A 20,979-nucleotide genomic window follows, 5' to 3' on the forward strand; every position below is an offset into this window, starting at 1 on the left:
CCAATCACAGTTGTGTGCTGTAGTTAATATTTCCAGGTATTCATTTTCTCATCTTGCTTGACATCCGAGCCGGGAAGCATTTTGTCTAAACCTTGAGTCAAACTGTCACAATATGGATTGGGTGAAGCAGAGTGATTGGTTTTCTGAAGACCTAAATAAAAATAGGCTGATAGTGAACCAGCGTCCAAGATACAGGAGCGCTATCTACGACTAAAGCAACGGGCAACAACAAAAGCTATTACAAAGAGACAGTTTTTTAGAAGCAGCCAATGTCACCATGAGCAAAGTGTTCCAAGCTTCACACGGCTTAGCGGTTTAGCCTTTCAAAGTCACTCCTTGCTGAATCCTGTTCCGTAACTGTCCATTTACACCATCAAATGAAAATCAATTTGCATGGTAATGTCAGGATGTGTTTGGACATAAAAGTGCCACCAGAGACTCTGGGTTCGAGCCGAGGCTGCGACCGGGAGGCCCATGGGCGGCGCACAATTGGCCCAGCATCGTCCGGCTGGGATATTCCTGTCTCATCTCGCACTAGCGACTCCTGTGGCGTGCCGGGCACAGTGCACGCTGACCAGGTCGCCAGGTGTACGGTGTTTTCTCTGACACATTGGTGCGGCTGGCTTCTGGGTTGGATGTGCATTGTGTCACGAAGCAGTGCGGCTTGGTTGCGCTGGGTTGTGTTTCGGAGGACGCATGGCTCTCGACCTTTGCCTCTCCCGAGTCCGTATGGGAGTTGCAGCGATGAGACAAGACTGTAACTACTACCAATTGGATACCATGAAATTGGGAGAAAAATATATTTTAAAATGTAAAAAAGCAAGCTTCATAAAGGATTGACATAACATCCAGATTTGTGATGTGAAAATATACAGTGCCCGTCAAATGTTTGGACACACCTACTCATTTAAAGGTTTTTCTTTACTATTTTCTACATAATTGTGGAGACATCAAACTATGAAATAACACATATGGAATCATGTATTAGCCAAAAAGTGTTAAACAAATTAAAATATATTTTAGATTCTTCAAAGTAGCCACCCTTTGCTTTGACGACAGCTTTGCACACCCTTGGCATTCTCTCAACCAGCTTCACCTGGAATGCTTTTTCAATAGCCTTGAAGGAGTTCCAAAACATCAAATCAAATCTTATTGGTCACATACACATGGTTAGCAGATGTTAATGTGAGTGTAGCGAAATGCTTGTGCTTCTAGTTCTGACAATGCAGTAATATCTAACAAGTAATCTAACAAATTCACAACAACTACCGTATACACACAAATGTAAGGGATGAATAAGAATATGTACATATAAATATATGGATGAGCGATGGCCGTGCAGCATAGGCAAGATGCAGTAGATGGTATAGAGCAGTATATACATATGAGATGAGTGATGTAGGATATGTAAACATTATTAAGGTGCCATTATTTAAAGTGACTAATGATAGGCATAGGCAAGATGCAGTAGATGGTATAGAACAGTATATACAGTGCCTTGCGAAGGTATTCGGCCCCCTTGAACTTTGTGACCTTTTGCCACATTTCATGCTTCAAACATAAAGATATAAAACTGTATATTTTTGTGAAGAATCAACAACAAGTGGGACACAATCATGAAGTGGAACGACATTTATTGGATATTTCAAACTTTTTTAACAAATCAAAAACTGAAAAATTGGGCATGCAAAAATGTTGACAGCAGCCTTTCTATGTTAGTGATGGCTGTTTAACAATCTGATGGCCTTGAGATAGATGCTGTTTTTCAGTCTCTCTGTCCCAGCTTTGATGCATCTATACTGACCTCGTCTTCTGGATGTTAGCGGGGTGAACAGGCAGTGGCTCGGGTGGTTGTTGTCCTTGATTTATCTTTTTGGACTTCCTGTGACATTGGGTGCTCTAGGTGTCTTGGAGGGCAGGTAGTTTGCCCTCCAAGACACCTACATTGCTTAGTACAGACCGCACCACCCTCTGGAGAGCCCTGTGGTTGTGGGCCGTGCAGTTGCCGTGCCAGGTGGTGATACAGCCCGACAGGATGCTCTCGATTGTGCATTGGTAAAAGTTTGTGAGTTTTTTTTGGTGACAAGACAAATTTCTTCAGCCTCCTGAGGTTGAAGAGGCGCTGTTGCGCCTTATTCACAACGCTGTCTGTATGGGTGGACTATTTCAGTGTGTCCGTGATGTGTACGCCAAGGAACTTTAAACTTTCCACCTTCTCCACTACTGTGCAATCGATGTGGATGGGGGGGGGGGGGGTCATCTCCTTTGTTTTGTTGACATTGAATGAGAAGTTATTTTCCTGACACCACACTCCGAGGGCCGTCACCTCCTCCATGTAGGCCGTCTTGTCATTGTAATCAAGCCTACCACTGTAGTGTCGTCTGCAAACTTGATGATTGAGTTGGAAGCGTGCATGGCCACGCAGTCATGTGAACAGGGATTACAGGAGATGGCTGAGAACGCACCCTTGTGGGGCCCCAGTGTTGAGGATCAGCAGGGTGGAGATGTTGTTTCCTACTTACACCACTGCCCGCCAGAAAGTCCAGGACCCAGTTGCACAGGGCGGGGTCTGTTGCTGAGCGCTCATTGACTGCTTTTCCTTCACTCTGCAGTCCAACTCATCCCAAACCATCTCAATTGGGTTGAGGTCGGGTCATTGTGGAGGCCAGATCATCTGATGCAGCACTCCATCACTTTCCTTCTTGGTCAGAAAACCCTTACACAACCTGGAGATGTGTTGGGCCATTTTCCTGTTGAAAAACAAATGATAGTTCCACTAAGCACAAACCAGATGGGATGGCGTATTGCTGCAGAATGCTGTTGTAGCCATGCTGGGTAAGTGTGCTTTGAATTCCAAATAAATCACTTGCGGTGTCACCAGCAAAGCACCATCACACCTCTTCCTCCATGCTTCCCGGTGGGAACCACACATGCAGAGATAATCCCTTCCCCTACTGGAACCAAAAATGTCAAATGTGGACTCGTCAGACCAAACGACAGATTTCCACTGGTCTAATGTCCATTGCTCATGTTTCTTGCCCAAAGCAAGTCTCTTCTTCTTATTGGTGTACTTTAATAGTGGTTTCTTTGCAGCAATTTGACCATGAAGGCCTGATTCACGCAGTCTCCTCTGAACAGTTGATGTTGAGATGTGTCTATTACTTGAACTCTGTGAAGAATTTATTTGGACTGCAAGCTGAGGTGCAGTTAACTCTAATGAACGTATCCTCTGCAGCAGAGGTAACTCTGGGTCTTCCTTTCCTGTGGCGGTCCTCATGAGAGCCAGTTTCATCGTAGCTGTACGGGGGGCGTACTGGCGGCAGAGAAGTCAGACGCAGGAGAACAAAAACTGTGTTTTCAAACGGTGCAGTTTAATAACAAAACCCACCGGAAAACATAACAGTCAACAAATGGGTACATAACCCGACGCACACCAGGACAGACGTGCACAAGCACTTACAATAAACAATCACCCACACGGACATGAGGGGGAACAGAGGGTTAAATACACAACATGTGATTGATGGGAATTGGAACCAGGTGTGATGGAAGACAAGAGAAAACCGAAGGAAAATGAAAAGAGGATCAGCGATGGCTAGAAGGTCGGTGACTTCGACCGCCGAACGCCGCCCGAACAAGGAGAGGGACCAACTTCGGCAGAAGTCGTGACAGTAACGCTCTATGGTTTTTGACATTTTCCGGGTTGACTGACCCTCATGTCTTAAAATAATTATTGACTGCCATTTCTCTCCACTTTATTTGAGCTATTCTTGCCATCATATGGACTTGGTCTTTTACCAAATAGGGCTCTCTTCTATATTCCAATCTCATGAAGCTGGTTGGGAGAATGCCAAAGCTGTCATCAAGGCAAAGGGTGGCTACTCAAATATAAAATATATATTTTTTAATTAACACGTTTTTGCTTCCATATGTGTTATTTCATAGTTTTGATGTCTTTATTATTTTTGTTGAAAATAGTAAAGAGAAAGAAAAACCCTTGAATGAGTAGGTGTGTCCAACATGTTGCTTGGTACTGTATATTACTCTGGGCTTGAGGATGAAGTACTAATTATACCAATATGCAATGCTTGTTGAACTAAGTAAAAATACATTTGACTTCCAGTTCAAACCTAATTGGTTGTAACCATTTAGAAACTGAAGCTGCTGCTGTGTAACTGTGTCATTGTTGCTAACATAAAAGTATTGGCAAAGTTTCTTTAATTCTCTGTCCATGCCAATTAAGAAACTGAGGCAGACTTCAGAGACCATATCACTACAACACTAACACATTGCCACCACATTTCTTAAATGTGCTGAGTCTCTTCTCTCTCTCATTCTCTTTCACTGTATCTCCCCAGAGTGTGGAGGGGGAGCACCACGAGAAGGCGGTGGAGCTTCTGAAGGCTGCCAAGGACAGTGTGAAGCTGGTGGTACGCTACACCCCCAAAGTCCTTGAAGAGATGGAGGCGCGCTTTGAGAAGCTCCGCACGGCCCGCCGCCGCCAGCAGCAGCAGCTCCTCATGCAGGCTCAGCAGCAGCAGAACCTCACTACCCAGCAGAACCATATGTCGTAGGTGAGGCCTTTCATTGCTTTAAGGGTGGGGGACCGTAGCCTGGTGCTAGATCTATTTGTACTGTCATGCCGACTCCTATGGGCATTGTCACACCAAAAAGGACTGTAGGTGTTGGCAAGACAGCACAAACCAGATCTGGGACCACAGAGGAGAAGGAGTTGAACCACACGGATGAAGAAAACAGCTGGTACAGTAAGAAGACCAGTCCTCTAAACTTGCCATATATTTACCATTCTATGATTTCATTTAGATTGAAACTGTTTTAAGGATCTGACACAGGGATTTTACATTTCAGTCATTTAGCAGACACACTTATCCAGAGCAATTTGTGTGCGTACATTTTCACACTTGTTCCCCAGTGAGAATCAAACCCACAACCATGGCGTTGCAAGCGCCATGTTCTACCAACTGAGCCACACGGGACTCTTTAGCACCTCAAAGGTTTTTGGGGAATAGGGTGAACTGACGGAGGCTGGCATTGTCTGGAGATACACATTGCACCATTGAAAGAGCAACAGCATTTAAAACGCAACGAATGCCTTTGAAAACTGTCAATGTGGCATCGATATGAGTCAGAAACAGTTATTCTAGTGTCCAAATTGACTACAAAGTGTTTGGAACAATTGTGTGTCACAACAGGCAAATGAAGGATTAGACTAAGTACATTTGCCTATTAACATGGGGTGAACAGCTGCAGTGATTGCTCTCTATTCAATAGCATACAGTGAGACAGACCTGCCCAGCAGCCTGGCTTTGTTTACATAAGACAACATGTTGTGCATTTTTTACTTGAGAAATACTGCAACAAACACCTTAGTGAAATGTAAAATTGCGCAACTTAAACATAGTTGGCAAAAACGACCAAATTGAATTACAGATTTCTTGAGTTATCTTCAATTCATTCTTGGGATTTTGAGGAAGTGAAATAGGCTTCTGCGTCTACAGTGTCTCATGCGGGACAAAACATCATTAACCAAGCGTGGAATCGGTCTGGAAACAAACCTCTAAGACTAAAATCTTGTTTTTCTAATGATGCAAAAGAAAAACAGAAGTGCCAATCGGCATGTTCAGTGGTTCTTTAAAACCCATTGGGCTCTTTATACCCAGAGAGAGCACCAGAGAGGCTCCTGTCAGAGAGGCTCCTACTGCACAATGATACCAGGCCTTGTCCTTTGGGTAAAAGTTACAGAGGATTACATCAAGCGTTTCAATTTTTTCATTAAACATTGCTTGCAGCACACATTAAGGTCCTGGAATGAGCTCTTAACCTATGTCAGGGTGTTTGTTAACTAAGCAGTTGCAATCCCCTGTACAGTCATAACCGTTGTGTCAGTAATTCAGCCGTGTGGCTTGTGAGTTATTTTAGATATAGCTGAGCAAATAAGAGCTCACGCTCATGGGATGCTACATGTTTTACAACACATACCACAGAGCAGAGTTGACTGCATCAGTGCAAAGTTGAGGCAGACTTGTGGTATACAAATATAGCCCGTCATTGCTTGGATTGCTGGAGGTGATAAAGCTAAAATAAGTACAACTCTGAAAATAGGCAGTAGTAATACTAAGCCTGTCTGGGCCACATCGCAAAAGACTTAACACCACCTGCAGGCTAAGGGATCCTCAGTGGCACTGATGGTTTGATAGTAACCCTCCTCATGTAGCCCTCGTTTAGCTCGGGGAGGTATGTGCGAGCTTGTAGACCTGTGCAGTAGAGGCATGGAGTGGGGACTGAGCAGGGATCATGTTGTATCAACCCTGGCATGCTGACTACAGGGCTTTGCCACAGGGGCCAAGAGGCCGGTGGCCAAGCAAGCGACACGCGCCGCCTGCTAGGTGGAAAGCACCATGGAATCTGTTCGTCATGTAGCCTTCCTCTCTGATTCGCTGCCCGGCCATTCTGTCTCTCTCTCACATACCTGGCCAGGCTGACCAAGACCCGGGGACACAATAGGCTCTGCTATATTTCTGTTCTCAGTAGTAGTGGGAATTCCACAGACATGTAGCCATTTCCTGCTGTCAAATGACCTAATGGCCTCATAGGTGGAATGTTATTCATATTTTTCATAATTAATAAACATTCTAGAACCTGACTGAAAATCCTGTGTTTTTATGTCAAATAGTTTTGTTATATTTCAGTCTTCTTTGATGTATCTAAAGTGTAATATTGGGATGCAAACTCAAAATGTAATACATTTAAACTCTTTATCTGACATGCTACAGGTGGCTTCTTTTTTAAAGTCCATAACCATGTGTGAGAAGTGTATGCTTTTGTTTCAAAGTAGATTTGTTTAAGACTACCAAGAAACACTCTGTGTGACCCTGATTTAGCCCAATGCAGTAAAAGGTTCATTCACAATCATTTTTAATTGGCTTTTCACAGTTCAATGGGCTTTTCGCAATTCACAGCAGAGTACACTACACTTTTTGTAACTTATTGGACCAGAATATGACATTAGCATCTCACTTTACCGACCTGTCAAAGTGCTCTCAGCTTTTCTCACACCTGTCCCTCTCACAGGCTGTTCCAAAAGAAGAAGAAGTGAGGGACACTGAAAGGAAGGTTCTGAGTCCATCTCTATGTGCTGAGGATCCCGAAGGAACCACCTGGTAGAGGAGAATATGATACTGTTAAGCAGTGAAGACTCTCTCTCCCCCTTCAATGTACTACCAACAGAATGAAGCAAAACTGAAAGATATGTGTTCTGAAATGTAAACAACGGTGCTTGTGACATGAGAGATTGGAGGCTAGCACTGAAACCCATATTTTGTTTGTGTTCATTTGAAGTTGTCCTCTAACAGTTGAAAGTTGTAATCCTCCACAATGCTCCTTGTCATTTGTGATAGTTTACTTCTTTTTGTTATCTGTTTTGAATTCATTTCACTTGTTTCCTGACTTTGGTTTTGCTATAGCTTTGAACAATGATATTTCTATGGTTTCTTCTATACTGTACTTGTCCGTGTGTGAATGAACATTGCTTTTTTTGTCTCAAACTTGTCCTGCTTTGGATAAATGTAAACTCTTTTTTTTTAACCTTATACATATTGCAGCGAGAAAATATTTTGTATGGAAACTTGTAGATTTAGCAATAACAGACTTTCGTTGGTTTTACATTTCACATAAGAGTAACGATTAGAGATATACAGTATGTGGGAAAGATACAAAAGTTAACAATGTAATACTAGGTCAACTGTATCTTATGCACTGTGTGTCATAAGGCAGCTCCTGACATTAAAATCAAACGGCTGTTAAAAGAGAGGTATGTAAAGTGGATGAATACACAGAGATAATTGTATTCATACAATTGAATACAAGTACAATTATCGTGAAATTTCATATCTTGACTTTCAGCTCTCAAGTCAGCCGTTTAATGATTGTTAGTCATCTTCTCCCATCAAAAGAATATATACAGAGAGTATATAGAGTAATCATATGAAATCAAAACTACATATATCAATATAATTTCATTTATATGAGGAATGTCAAACACATTTATATGTATATTAATGACCTGGCGGGTTATTCAAATGGTACAATTGTCTTTATTTTTTAAACCAATCTATTTTATTGTTTACAATCTGAGTTTTGCATAGTCATTTCATTAAGGTATGTGTGTGTTTGTTAACATGCAGATGATTATTTAAAATATTGAATTGTACAAGACCTATAGCCCAGTGTATAATTCGTACCAGAATAGTATGGTTAATGGACTCATTCTCCTGGATCTGCGTCGTCACCTTTACATTTTGACAATCATTGTGAGTAAGAGACTGTGGAATGTTCTAGTCGTCTTATCACTAAGGGACCTCTGTTTTAAACTCTCTCCTTCAACCCTCTACCTATCGTCTGACGTAGTATTCTCATAGCAAGTAACCATATCTAAGTATAACAAGTTGCACTGTGGATTCATTGAAAGCTATTAGAAAACCAGTCGATGATCAACACTGTTTCAAAAGTGGTCTTGTATCTGTAGTACTGTCAGACAAACAATACATTGGATGGTTTTCCTAGTAGCAAACTCTAGTATGTATGTTCTATATAGGCCGAGTTCCTTTGTGGGTGGGTATTGAAGTAGTGCAAGATCATTTAACATCCATACTGTGTACAATGTGCCATCCTGATAGTCCAACCAGATTGGGCTGTGAACGTGTTTAGTCCCTCAACTTTTGAGCAGTTCATCTTTAGCCTCTGACAGATCCTTTTTGTACATTTACTTATTCTCTTTCTTATTGCCGACTTGCATTTTTTAGGCTGGACGTACTGTACTTCCTGACTGGACGTACTGTACTTCCTGATTCAACGTACTGTACTTCCTGATTCGACGTACTGTACTTCCTGATTCAACGTACTGTACTTCCTGACTGGACGTACTGTACTTCCTGATTATACAGAAAAAAAAGACAACACCAGGTGATATGCAATTGTTATACATATTATATTTGTATAAATAAATATATGTGCGTGTGTACATTGATGACTTCATTGACCCCAAACTGCTTCTTCTTCTACTGTGTCTATTGTGCTTGTCTGAAATCTGGGGTAAGGGGAAGCATGCTACAGCTAACTCCTGACCAATGTCTGTTTGAGCTGTGAACGGGAGTTACAGGGCAGCAGTGTAGCACTCTTCCAAAGCAATTGGGGTCTCTCAGTGATGGGGTCACTGGTTCTGACACTGCCTTCCACTGTACTGAGATGAAATGCCTGTGGATGACCCTTTTACATTATAATTCCCCCTTGAATTGAAGCATCTGAATATAAACCCAATCGCCAATGGACGTCAATACAGAAGGCAGACACTGAAAGTAATGCCGGAGCTCAGTGGTCCTTGTAAGATGGAGGAAGGAAACTCAAGCTGAGGATGTGGATTTGCTTGCCTACACTGACTATATAGAACATAGTGTGTATCGGCCTACTATTGTGTTTGTCAAAGGGAACATGTCTTTTTTACACCACTAGACAAAACAGGCTGTGTGTGCTATTATAAACTTGGCTGAAGCTGTAGACCTTATACCACGATTATGACAAAACATTTTTACTGCTCTAATTACGTTGGTAACCAGTTTATATTAGCAGTAAGGCACCTCTGGGGTTTGTGATATATGACCAATATACCACGGCTAAAGGCAGTTTCCAGACACTGCGTTGCATTGTGCCTAAGAACAGCCCTTAGCCATGGTATATTGGTCATATACTACACCTCCTCTGAACTTATTGCTTAATTCTACCTCCCTCAGATAGAATCAAAGGAATATTTCCATCAGGAATGTCTAATTCACAAACATGACTCATCCTCGCAATCCATCTATCTATTTAATCACCTCTTTTCTCATTCCACGGCGCTAATGAACTAAGTAGTGAGGCTGGAAACCAAAACTCATAATTAGGCATCACTGATGAGAGATCAGTGAAATGTGTTCATATCTGTCATTCTTATTCAGTAAAATGAATAGATCTCAGCTTGAATTCATCAATCAGTAGGCTACACACTACAGAGACCTTCATATAGTCTAGAGGGCTTATGTTGGAGAATGTATAAACTACAGAGACTGGGCCATGTCGTGGTTACTGACATTTGAGCCCTCGGGAATGACATTGCATTATATGCATCTAATCTCATCTTTCTGGACATATGACTCCTGGCTACAAGTCATTTCCATTAGCACAGCCTTTAAATCAGGGGTGTCAAAGTCAAATGGACGGAGGGCCAAATAAAAAATTTAGCTACAAGCCGAGGGCCGGACTGTTCGAATGTTCATTGAAAAAGTTTTAAATGACGCATATAGTCTAGTGAACCTAATTGAACCTACTGAAAACCTAACAAATATATTCCAATATGATCAGATAAATAAAGCAATATTTTCTTATGGCTCTGTCAGTAATCTTTAATTTTCAACAGACACAAAAGACAAATTTCCTTTATATAAAAATCCCCATAACATGAACATTAAATGAAAGAAACCGGTATTCAAGGCACCATCAGTAGCCTATATTTTCTATTTTAGCAAAAGTGGGCTAAATTTACTTCAAAGAAAAAAACAATAATAGCAATTTTCTATCATCCACTCAACTGAAATATTTTTAAAATATAATTGGATTGAAATACAATAAAATAAAGTGCAAAAATCTATTAATCAAAAACAACACTTTGTTTAAGGAGAAGTAACATGCAGTGAAAACAAATATTAAACTTTAACTTTTAAACTTGAACTGAGTAAAAACTTTAAATATGTGATTGCACAGTAATGTTCACTTGTTTGAGGTTGAGGGTGATACTTGGTGGTGTCCCATCTTTTCCACAAGTTCATCAATGTTCGGGGTAAGGCTCTGAGCTGAGGAAATCCTCAGAATTGAGTGGAGGTGTTCAGCAGTAAGTCGACTTCTGTGTGATGTTTTGTTCAAGTTCATCAAAGAAAACAGTTGTTCACACAGGTATGTGCTGCCAAACATAGACAACGTTTGAGCAGCCTGGATGCGCAGCTGGGGCATTGTGTCGGGGAGGAAACGGGCGAACTCCGCAGCACCCACTGCCGCATATTTTGCCCTCAGTGCATCATTGCATTGGAGGTCAATCAACTCCATTTGGAGGTTTGGTGGTGAGCTTTCCACGTCAACAGCAAATGGGTTACCGAGCAGTTCCAACCTGCTTTTTTGTGCTTCAAAGTCAGCAAATCGGCGTCGAAAGTCAGCGGCAAGCATACCTATTTTATCAGCCAACTGTGCGCTCGGAAACGCACTGGTAGAGCGCTTCTCTTTCATGGTCTGGCAGCTGGGAAAGTGGCTCAAATTTTCTTTCCGCATCTGCGTCTCCCACAGAGTCCGTTTGGTTTTAAATGCCTTCACTGTACTGTACATATCAGAGATGACACGATCCCGACCCTGCAGCTGCAAGTTCATTGCATTCAGATGACTCGTAATGTCACACAGAAAAGCCATTTCACACAGAAACATTTCGTCTCGGAGTTGTGTTGTGTCTTTCCCTTTGCTGTCCAAGAACAGACAAATCTCCTCACGAAGCTCGAAACATCTTTGAAGCACCTTTCCCTGGCTTAGCCATCGCACCTCTGTGTGATAAGGCAAATCACCATGCTCCGTTTCTAACTCCGTCAGAAATGCCTTGAACTGGCGGTGATTCAAACCTTTGGCTCTGATAAAGTTAACTGTGCGCGTGATGATGCTCATTACATGCTCCATTTTCAAGGCTTTACCGCACAACGCTTCCTGGTGTATGATACAATGATAAGCTGTCAGCTCACCTGTCGCTTTTCCTCTTGCATCTTTTCCCGTATCTTTCTCCACCAGTCCGCTCCTGTGTCCACACATCGCAGGTGCTCCGTCGGTTGTCAAACCCACGAGTTTTTCCCAAGGCAGCTCCATCTCATTTACACATCTTGACACCTCTTCATACAAATCATGCCCCGTAGTTGTGCCATGCATAGGACGTAAAGCCAAAAACTCCTCTGTCACGCTTAGGCTGGAGTCCACTCCGCGGATGAAAATTGACAACTGGGCAATGTCAGAAATGTCGGTGCTCTCATCCACAGCCAAGGAATATGCAATGAAATCTTTTCCCTTTTTCACAAGCTGCTCTTTTAGATTGATGGACAACTGGTCTACTCTCTCGGCAATGGTGTTTCTGCTCAGACTCACATTTAAAAAGAGTTGCCTTTTTTCTGGGCAAACTTCGTCACAAACTTTAATCATGCAGTTTTTGATGAAATCCCCCTCCGTAAATGGCCGGGCTGATTTAGCGATCTCTTCTGCCAAAATAAAACTGGCCTTGACAGCAGCCTGGCCTTGTGATTTGGCTTTTTGAACAGAGCCTGTCGAGATTTGAGGCCTCGTTTTAATTCCTCTGCCTTTTGTAGCCTTTGTTCCATGTCCATATTCTTGTTTTTGTCCGCGTGTTTCGTTTCATAATGTCGTCTCAGATTATACTCTTTCAGTACCGCCACACTTTCTCCACACAGAAGACACACAGGTTTTCCAGCTACCTCCGTGAACAAATACTCCTACTCCCACCTTGTTTGAAACCCCGGTTCTCAGTGTCCACCTTCCGTTTTGCCATTTTTGATGGGTATCTGAAAGTTAATTTTACTGTGATGCTGACAACTGCTGTGCCAATAAATATTGAAATGAAGCAGCCTACTATCACCGTTGCATTGTGGGAAATGTAGTATTGGTGCGTGTAAAAGATATCTGCGGTCTGCGGGCCGGTTCTAATAATAAATCAAGATCATCCCAGGGGCCGTAAAAAACCTTCTCGCGGGCCGGATGTGGCCCGCGGGCCTTGACTCTGACATATGTGCTTTAAATGAATCAGATTGCATCTAATGAATCTAATGCAAATGAATAACAGCATAGCCAGCATATGTATTCACTGTATAACACTGTAAGGTATTCACACTGATATGGCTGGTGTGAATTGATGTGTTTCTGTGTAATGCTGGAACACACCACTTACTTCATAACCAGGTGAAATCCCGTCCTCTCTGTCTCCGTGACAACATACTTCCAGATGCAGGTGGGGGGGACTCTATAGTGTAGGGGCACTGCGTGTGATGTGATACCCTGTTGGTCTGCCGTGGCAACCTAGAGGCAGAAAACACTGCTTTTGTGCCACAGACATTTGGAGGTAGGTGATAAAACAATACTTTGTATGATTCCCCATGGAAGCAAATGAAGAAGAAAGGGCCAAGGATACTATCTGTAGGATACTATCTGTAGGATACTATCTGTAGGATACTATCTGTAGGGTACTATCTGTAGGATACTATCTGTAGGATACTATCTGTAGGATACTATCTGTAGGATACTATCTGTAGGATACTATCTGTAGGGTACTATCTGTAGGGTACTATCTGTAGGGTACTATCTGTAGGGTACTATCTGTAGGATACTATCTGTAGGATACTATCTGTAGGGTACTATCTGTAGGATACTATCTGTAGGGTACTATCTGTAGGGTACTATCTGTAGGATACTATCTGTAGGATACTATCTGTAGGATACTATCTGTAGGATACTATCTGTAGGATATTATCTGTAGGGTACTATCTGTAGGGTACTATCTGTAGGATACTATCTGTAGGATACTATCTGTAGGGTACTATCTGTAGGATACTATCTGTAGGATACTATCTGTAGGATACTATCTGTAGGGTACTATCTGTAGGATACTATCTGTAGGATACTATCTGTAGGATACTATCTGTAGGATACTATCTGTAGGGTACTATCTGTAGGATACTATCTGTAGGATACTATCTGTAGGGTACTATCTGTAGGATACTATCTGTAGGGCACTATCTGTAGGATACTATCTGTAGGATACTATCTGTAGGATACTATCTGTAGGATACTATCTGTACTATCTGTAGGATACTATCTGTAGGATACTATCTGTAGGATACTATCTGTAGGGTACTATCTGTAGGATACTATCTGTAGGATACTATCTGTAGGATACTATCTGTAGGATACTATCTGTAGGGTACTATCTGTAGGATACTATCTGTAGGATACTATCTGTAGGATACTATCTGTAGGATACTATCTGTAGGATACTATCTGTAGGATACTATCTGTAGGATACTATCTGTAGGGTACTATCTGTAGGATACTATCTGTAGGATACTATCTGTAGGGTACTATCTGTAGGATACTATCTGTAGGATACTATCTGTAGGATACTATCTGTAGGATACTATCTGTAGGGTACTATCTGTAGGATACTATCTGTAGGATACTATCTGTAGGATAGACTACAACGGTTATGTAGTGTTAACATAAATGATGATAAAGTCTCCTATACAGAAGATTAGACTGAAGCCTATAGTATAGTAGTCTGTCTGGCACCAGGTCTGGAGGTCTTACACACCTCACTGTGTAGTCACGTGGGTCGCGCGTCAGCCAGGCTAATAGTATAGACCAGGGGTATTCCGACCCAAATCGACCTATTCAAGTCTTATCTTACGAAGTCCGGACTACTGCTGTTTTTTTCTGTTAATGACCGCATAGTTAATTGCACCCCCCTGAGCGGTACACCACAAAGTAGGATCAGTGAGTTAGTCATCTGACTTTGATAAACAATCAGAAATAACTACTGATTTTCTGGTTCATTAAGAAAGCTAAACTTAGATGTGTTTTTAGTTGAGGAGTCAATTAGACCAGGCCCATTTCAAGCTTATCCTTCCCCCAAAAAATTGCTGGCTAACTCATTGAGATGAGATAGATGAGATAGGGTGCAGGCCAGGCAGCAGGCTGTTAGCCAGCCTGCCAGCTTAGTGGAGCCTGCCACTAGCACAGTCAGTGTAGTCAGCTCAGCTATCCCCATTGAGACCGTGTCTGTGCCTCGACCTAGGTTGGGCAAAACTAAACATGGCGGTGTTCGCTTTAGCAATCTCACTGGAATGAAGACCTCCTCCATTCATGTCATTATTGAAAGAGATTGTGATATCTCACATCTCAAAATAGGGCTACTTAATGTTAGATCCCTCACTTCCAAGGCAGTTATAGTCAATGAACTAATCACTGATCATAATCTTGAGGTGATTGGCCTGACTGAAACATGGCTTAAGCCTGATGAATCTCCTGTGCTAAATGAGGCCTCACCTCCTGGTTACACTAGTGACCATATCCTCCACGCATCCCACAAAGGTGAAGGTGTTACTGACATTTACGATAGCAAATTTCAATTTACAAAAAAAAAAAATACTGCGCTTTCGTCTTTTGAGCTTCTAGTCATGAAATCTATGCAGCCTACTCAATCACGTTTTATAGCTACTGTTTACAGGCCTCCTGGGCCATATACAGCATTCCTCACTGAGTTTTGGTGGCTTTAATATTCACATGGAAAAGTCCACAGACCCACTCCAAAAGGCTTTCGGAGACATCATCGACTCAGTGGGTTTTGTCCAACATGTCTCCGGACCTACGCACTGCCACAGTCATACTCTGGACCCAGTTTTGTCCCATGGAATAATTGTGGATCTTAATGTTTTTCCTCATAATCCTGGAATATCGGACCACCATTTTATTACGTTTGCAATCGCAACAAATAATCTGCTCAGATCCTGCTCAGATCAAGGATCATCAAAAGCTGTGTTATAAATTCTCAGACAACCCAAAGATTCCTTGATGCCCTTCCAAACTCCCTCCACCTACCCAAGGATGTCAGAGTACAAAAGTCAGTTAACTACCGAACTGAGGAACTCAATTTAGCCTTGCGTAAAGCTAACTAAAACGCAGCATCCCCAAAAGAGGATGGCTTTCACTTCAGTAGTGACAAGTTCATGAACTTCTTTGAGGAAAAGATTATGATGATTAGAAAGCAAATTACGGACTCCTCTTTAAATCTGTGTATTCCTCCAAAGCTCAGTTGTCCTGAGTCTGCACAACACTGCCAGGACCAAGGATCAAGGGAGACACTCAAGTTTTTTAATACTATATCTCTTGACACATTGATGAAAATAATCATGGCCTCTAAATCTTCAAGTTGCCATCTGGACCCTATTCCCACTAAACTAGTGAAAGAGCTGCTTCCTGTGCTTGGCCTTCCTATGTTGATCATAAGAAATGTCTCTCTATTGTGGAAGGACCACTAGAGGGCAGGCTGGGCTCATGGATAGTAGCCCAACAAAGCATGGGAGACAAGGTAACCAGAGTCAATTAAGCACAGCTGACGGTACTAATGAGATACTCTCCTTCCCCTATAAAAGAGAGTATGGAACCAGCAGAGAAGGGAGGAAAACTATCTCTGGAAGATGGCCACTGAGAGAGAGAGAAGCTGTGCTGAAAGAACCAATAAGACGGTGACAAACCCGTGATTTATGTTTGTTGTAGTTTAAAGATTATCCTATTGTGTTCTTGTTTCATCTGGAGAATATGTGATTTTTCCTTGGAAGAATTTTCATTGATTATGTTAATGGTTTTGTTGACAAAATACCCTCAATAGAGAACCGTGTTCAATCAGAAAAACCTACTCCTGACTCGTTTATTCCACCTTCCCGCTTTAGAGTGATGCCTAATTACTTGGTACGCTCACACTATCCATCAGATGTGTACCAAACTCACTAAAAGTGGCAGTAATAAAGCCTCTCTTGAAAAAGCCAAACCTTGACCCAGAAAATATTAAAAACTATTGGCATATTGAATCTCCCATTCCTCTAAAAACAATGTGCTGTTACACAGCAACTCACTGCCTTCCTGAAGACAAACAATGCATACGAAACGCTTCAGTCTGGTTTTAGACCGCATCATAGCACTGAGACTGCACTTGTGAAGGTGGTAAATGACATTTTAATGGCATCAGACCGAGGCTCTGTATATGTCCTCGTGCTTCTAGACTTTAGTGCTGCTTTTGATACCATCTATCACAACATTCTTTTGGAGAGATTGGAAACCCAAATTGTTCTACATGGACAGGTTCTGGCCTGGTTTAGATCTTATCTGTCAGAAAGATATCAGTTTGTCTCTGTAGATGGTTTGTCCTCTGACAAATCAACTGTACATTTCGGCGTTCCTCAAGGCTCCATTTTAGGACCACTATTGTTTTCACTATATAGTTTAGCTCTTGGTGATGTCATTCGGAAACATAATGTTAACTTTCACTGCTATGTGGACGACACACAGCTGTACATTTCAATGAAACATGGTGAAGCCCCAAAATTGCCCTCCCTGGAAGCCTGTGTTTCAGACATAAGGAAGTGGATGGCGGCAAATGTTCTACTATTAAACTCTGACAAAACAGAGATAGTTCAAGGTCCCAAGAAACAAAGAGATCTTCTGTTGAATCTGACAATTAATCTTGCATCCTCCTTAATGTCCCTAGAATTTCTAAGCAAACAGCTGGAGGCAGGGCCTTCTCATATAGAGCTCAATTTTTATGGAATGGTCTGCCTATCCATGTGAGAGACGCAGACTCGGTCTTGACCTTTACGTCTTTGTTGAAGACTCATCTCTTCAGTAGGTCCTATGATTGAGTGTAGTCTGGCCCAGGAGTGTGAAGGTGAACGGAAAGGCACTGGAGCAACGAACCACCCTTGCTGTCTCTGCCTGGCCGGTTCCCCTTTCTCCACTGGGATTCTCTGCCTCAAACCATATTACAGCGGCTGAGTCATTGGCTTACTGGTGCTTTTCCATGCCATCCCTAGGAGGGGTGCGTCACTTGAGTTGGTCGAGTCACTGACGTGATCTTCCTGTACGGGTTGGCACCCCACCTTGGGTTCATGCCGTGGGAGAGATCTTCGTGGCCTATACTTGGCCTTGTCTCTGGATAGTAAGTTGGTGGTTGATGATATCCCTCTAGTGGTGGGGGGGCTGTGCTTTGTGGGTGGGGTTATATCCTGCCTGTTTGGCCCTGTCCGGGGGTACCGTCGGACTGGGCCACAGTGTCTCCCGACTCCTCCTGTCCCAGCCTCCAGTATTTATGCTGCAATCGTTTATGTGTCGGGGGCTAGGGTCAGTCTGTTATATCTGGAGTATTTCTCCTGTCTTATCCAGTGTCCTGTATGCTCTCTCTAATTCCCTCTCTCTTTTTCTCTCTCTCTCTTTCTCGTGGAGGACCTGAGCCCTAGGACCATGCCTCAGGCCTACCAGGCCTGATGACTCCTTGCTGTCCCCAGTCCACCTGGTCGTACTGCTGCTCCAGTTTCAACTGTTCTGCCTGCGGCTATGGAACCCTGACCTGTTGACTGGACGTGCTACCTTGTCCCAGACCTGCTGTTTTCAACTCCCTAGAGACAGCAAGAGTGGTATCGATACTCTGAATGATTGGCTATGAAAAGCCAACTGACATTTACTCCTAAGGTGCTGACCTGTTGCACCCTCTACAATCACTGTGATTATTATTATTTGACCCTGCTGGTCATCTATGAACATTTGAACATCTGAACATCCATGTTCTGTTATAATCTCCATCCGGCACAGCCAGAAGAGGACTGGCCACCCCTCATAGCCTGGTTCCTCTCTAGGTTTCTTCCTATGTTCTGGCCTTTCTAAGGAGTTTTTCCTAGCCACCGTGCTTCTACACCTGCATTGCTTGCTCTTTGGGGTTTTAGGCTGGGTTTCTGTACAGCACTTTGTGACATCAGCTGATGTAAGAAGGGCTTTATAAATACATTTGATTGATTGATTGATCCTGCTGTGTAGTATTTATTTATTTAACCTTAACCTGGTGTCCCAAGTTTAAATCAGTCACTGATTAGAGGGGACTTTTTTATGGTTTGAGGTCCAGATTTGAATTTGAGGGGTGTATACTATTATTAACTAGACAACTAGCTATAGCCTTAAATCCCACTGGGCACACACTGGTTGAATCAACGTTGGTTAAACAATGTAGAATAGACGTTGAATGGACATCTGTGCCCAGTGGGATAAATCAACATGATTTAGAGAGTGATGATTTTAGTGAGTCTAGATTACTCACTAAAAGGTGGGGCGGCAGGGTAGCCTAGCGGTTAGAGCGTTGGACTAGTAACTGGAAGATTGCAAGTTCAAATCCCTGAGCTTTCAAGGTAAAAATCTGTCGTTCTGCCCATGAACAGGCACTTAACCCACTGTTCCTAGGCCGTCATTGAAAATAAGGCTTTGTTCTTAACTGACTTGCCTAGTTAAATAAAGGCAAGGGCAATAGTTAGCCTTCATAATGACAAAACCGTTTGAATTATATTGATGTGTTTATGAATCACTTAATGTTAAATGATGTTTAATGTAAGAGTCTGGCACCAGGCTAATTATATTGATGTGTTTATGAATCACTTAATGTTAAATGATGTTTAACGTAAGAGTCTGGCACCAGGCTAATTATATTGATGTGTTTATGAATCACTTCATGTTAAATGATGTTTAATGTAAGAGTCTGGCACCAGGCTAATTATATTATATTGATGTGATTATTCACTTAATATTGTTAAATATATTTAATGTAAGAGTCTGGCAGCTAGCTAACCTCCTCATAGCCGTCTCATAATTTAAAGGAGGGATTTGCAGTGAGCATGAGGACAACATTGGCTCCACTTGAGCACGTGGGTTTTGGAGTTTTGAAGGAGCCTACAAAGAAATTGAATTGTTAACTGTCCACCTTTCATCCCAACATGTCCAATTAAAAGAGCACAATGTCTGTCAAATTTAATTGGATCACCCTGTTCCAGGAGAACTTTCCTGCAATTCAGGAAATGTAAAACTTGTACTACATATGAGGTTTAATAAGACTCCTGACTTTGTAATTTACACTATAAAATCTCAGACTTGATTTTCCCTTGTGAAAAATGTGTCAACCCCTACAAAAATGTCGTTTAATTATAATCCACATAATAATTAATTTCCTGTTGCTGCAGAATTATTTTCCTGCTGTAATAAACTGAGTAAAATTAAGATCCTATATCTGTATCAATTTGTCAGGTAGTTATTGTTTAACTGGAGTATGACACAAACAATATCACAGCCTACTTATTAGATAAGCAATTTGAAAAGTTCTTGAGTCATGTGAGCATGACAAGTGACATCTCATACTCAAGTATTAGAAATACCTCCCTCTTGTGGTGATAGTGTATACTCAGTACTGCAAATAATGGCTTTGGATATTGTGAGAAATACCAGAGTACTTCACATTAGAGTGATTTGTGTCAGGCTACGTTTAGTCCTTACATTGTCCCGGTTGGAAGAGGAATCAAATGGAAATAGATTAATGATATTCTAATAATAAAGTACTTGATGCAAATCCCCCCCTGCTGTAACCTCTGTCATACTATCTGTTGATGTGGAAACAAAGATTATATCTCTTGTCATCTCATGACGTCACATGTCTGGTGCATGAGTGATTTATGAATATATCCAAGGTTTAGCCATGGAAAATTACTTCAATGCGCGGGGAGCTTCGTAGCCAGCGGTGTGGCTTACTGAAATAGAAGCCCTCGCTGGTATGCCTGCTATGCCACAGAGCCATCTAGCATAATGCCACAGAGGCAGAGCTAGTGTTTAACTACCATTATGGCCCACTCGCCACTGAGTCTCTCCCTCTGGTGTCACAATAGGAAGGTGCTTGTCATAAACATGAAGACTTGTGTATCTCTCAAAGGTTGTGTCACAACGAGACAGGTTTCTATGTTTTCACATGGGCGTGACTGTGTGCTGTGCTGCCATAGGGCAAGTGATATAGGATTTACATAATCTGTTGGTTGCTCTCAAACCCATGTCAAAAAAAAACTGCAGTGACACATTCGATTTCACTGTGTTCTTCTATTATAAATGTGTTATAAATGTGTTATAAATGTGTTATAAATGTGGGAAATCCTTTTAGCCTAATGTGGTCACAATACAACTGGAAAAAGACTGTAACGCTTTGATTTTATGAGCTATAGGCTTTGATGAGACGCAACATATGACACTAGTAACCCCTTCATTTACACA

General features: G+C 42.0%; 1 protein-coding gene across 2 annotated transcripts in view; it reads left to right on the plus strand.

Moving 5' to 3' along the window:
• LOC123994454 (protein lin-7 homolog A-like) overlaps window positions 1–9,052 on the plus strand; it is a 34,689-nt gene extending 25,637 nt beyond the window's left edge. The window contains exons 5-6 of one of the 2 annotated variants that reach the window (XM_046297057.1): window positions 4,359–4,570; window positions 7,093–9,052. In XM_046297057.1, coding sequence (XP_046153013.1) covers window positions 4,359–4,570; window positions 7,093–7,117 — 237 coding nt within the window. In that variant the 3' untranslated portion in view covers window positions 7,118–9,052. Of the gene's footprint in view, window positions 1–4,358; window positions 4,575–7,092 lie in introns of both variants that reach the window. The other variant, XM_046297058.1, reaches the window with a different exon arrangement.
• The last annotated feature ends 11,927 nt before the right edge of the window (window positions 9,053–20,979 follow it).

Source organism: Oncorhynchus gorbuscha, linkage group LG14 (genome assembly GCF_021184085.1).
Source record: "Oncorhynchus gorbuscha isolate QuinsamMale2020 ecotype Even-year linkage group LG14, OgorEven_v1.0, whole genome shotgun sequence".
In the NCBI taxonomy this organism is placed as follows: Eukaryota; Metazoa; Chordata; class Actinopteri; order Salmoniformes; family Salmonidae; genus Oncorhynchus; species Oncorhynchus gorbuscha.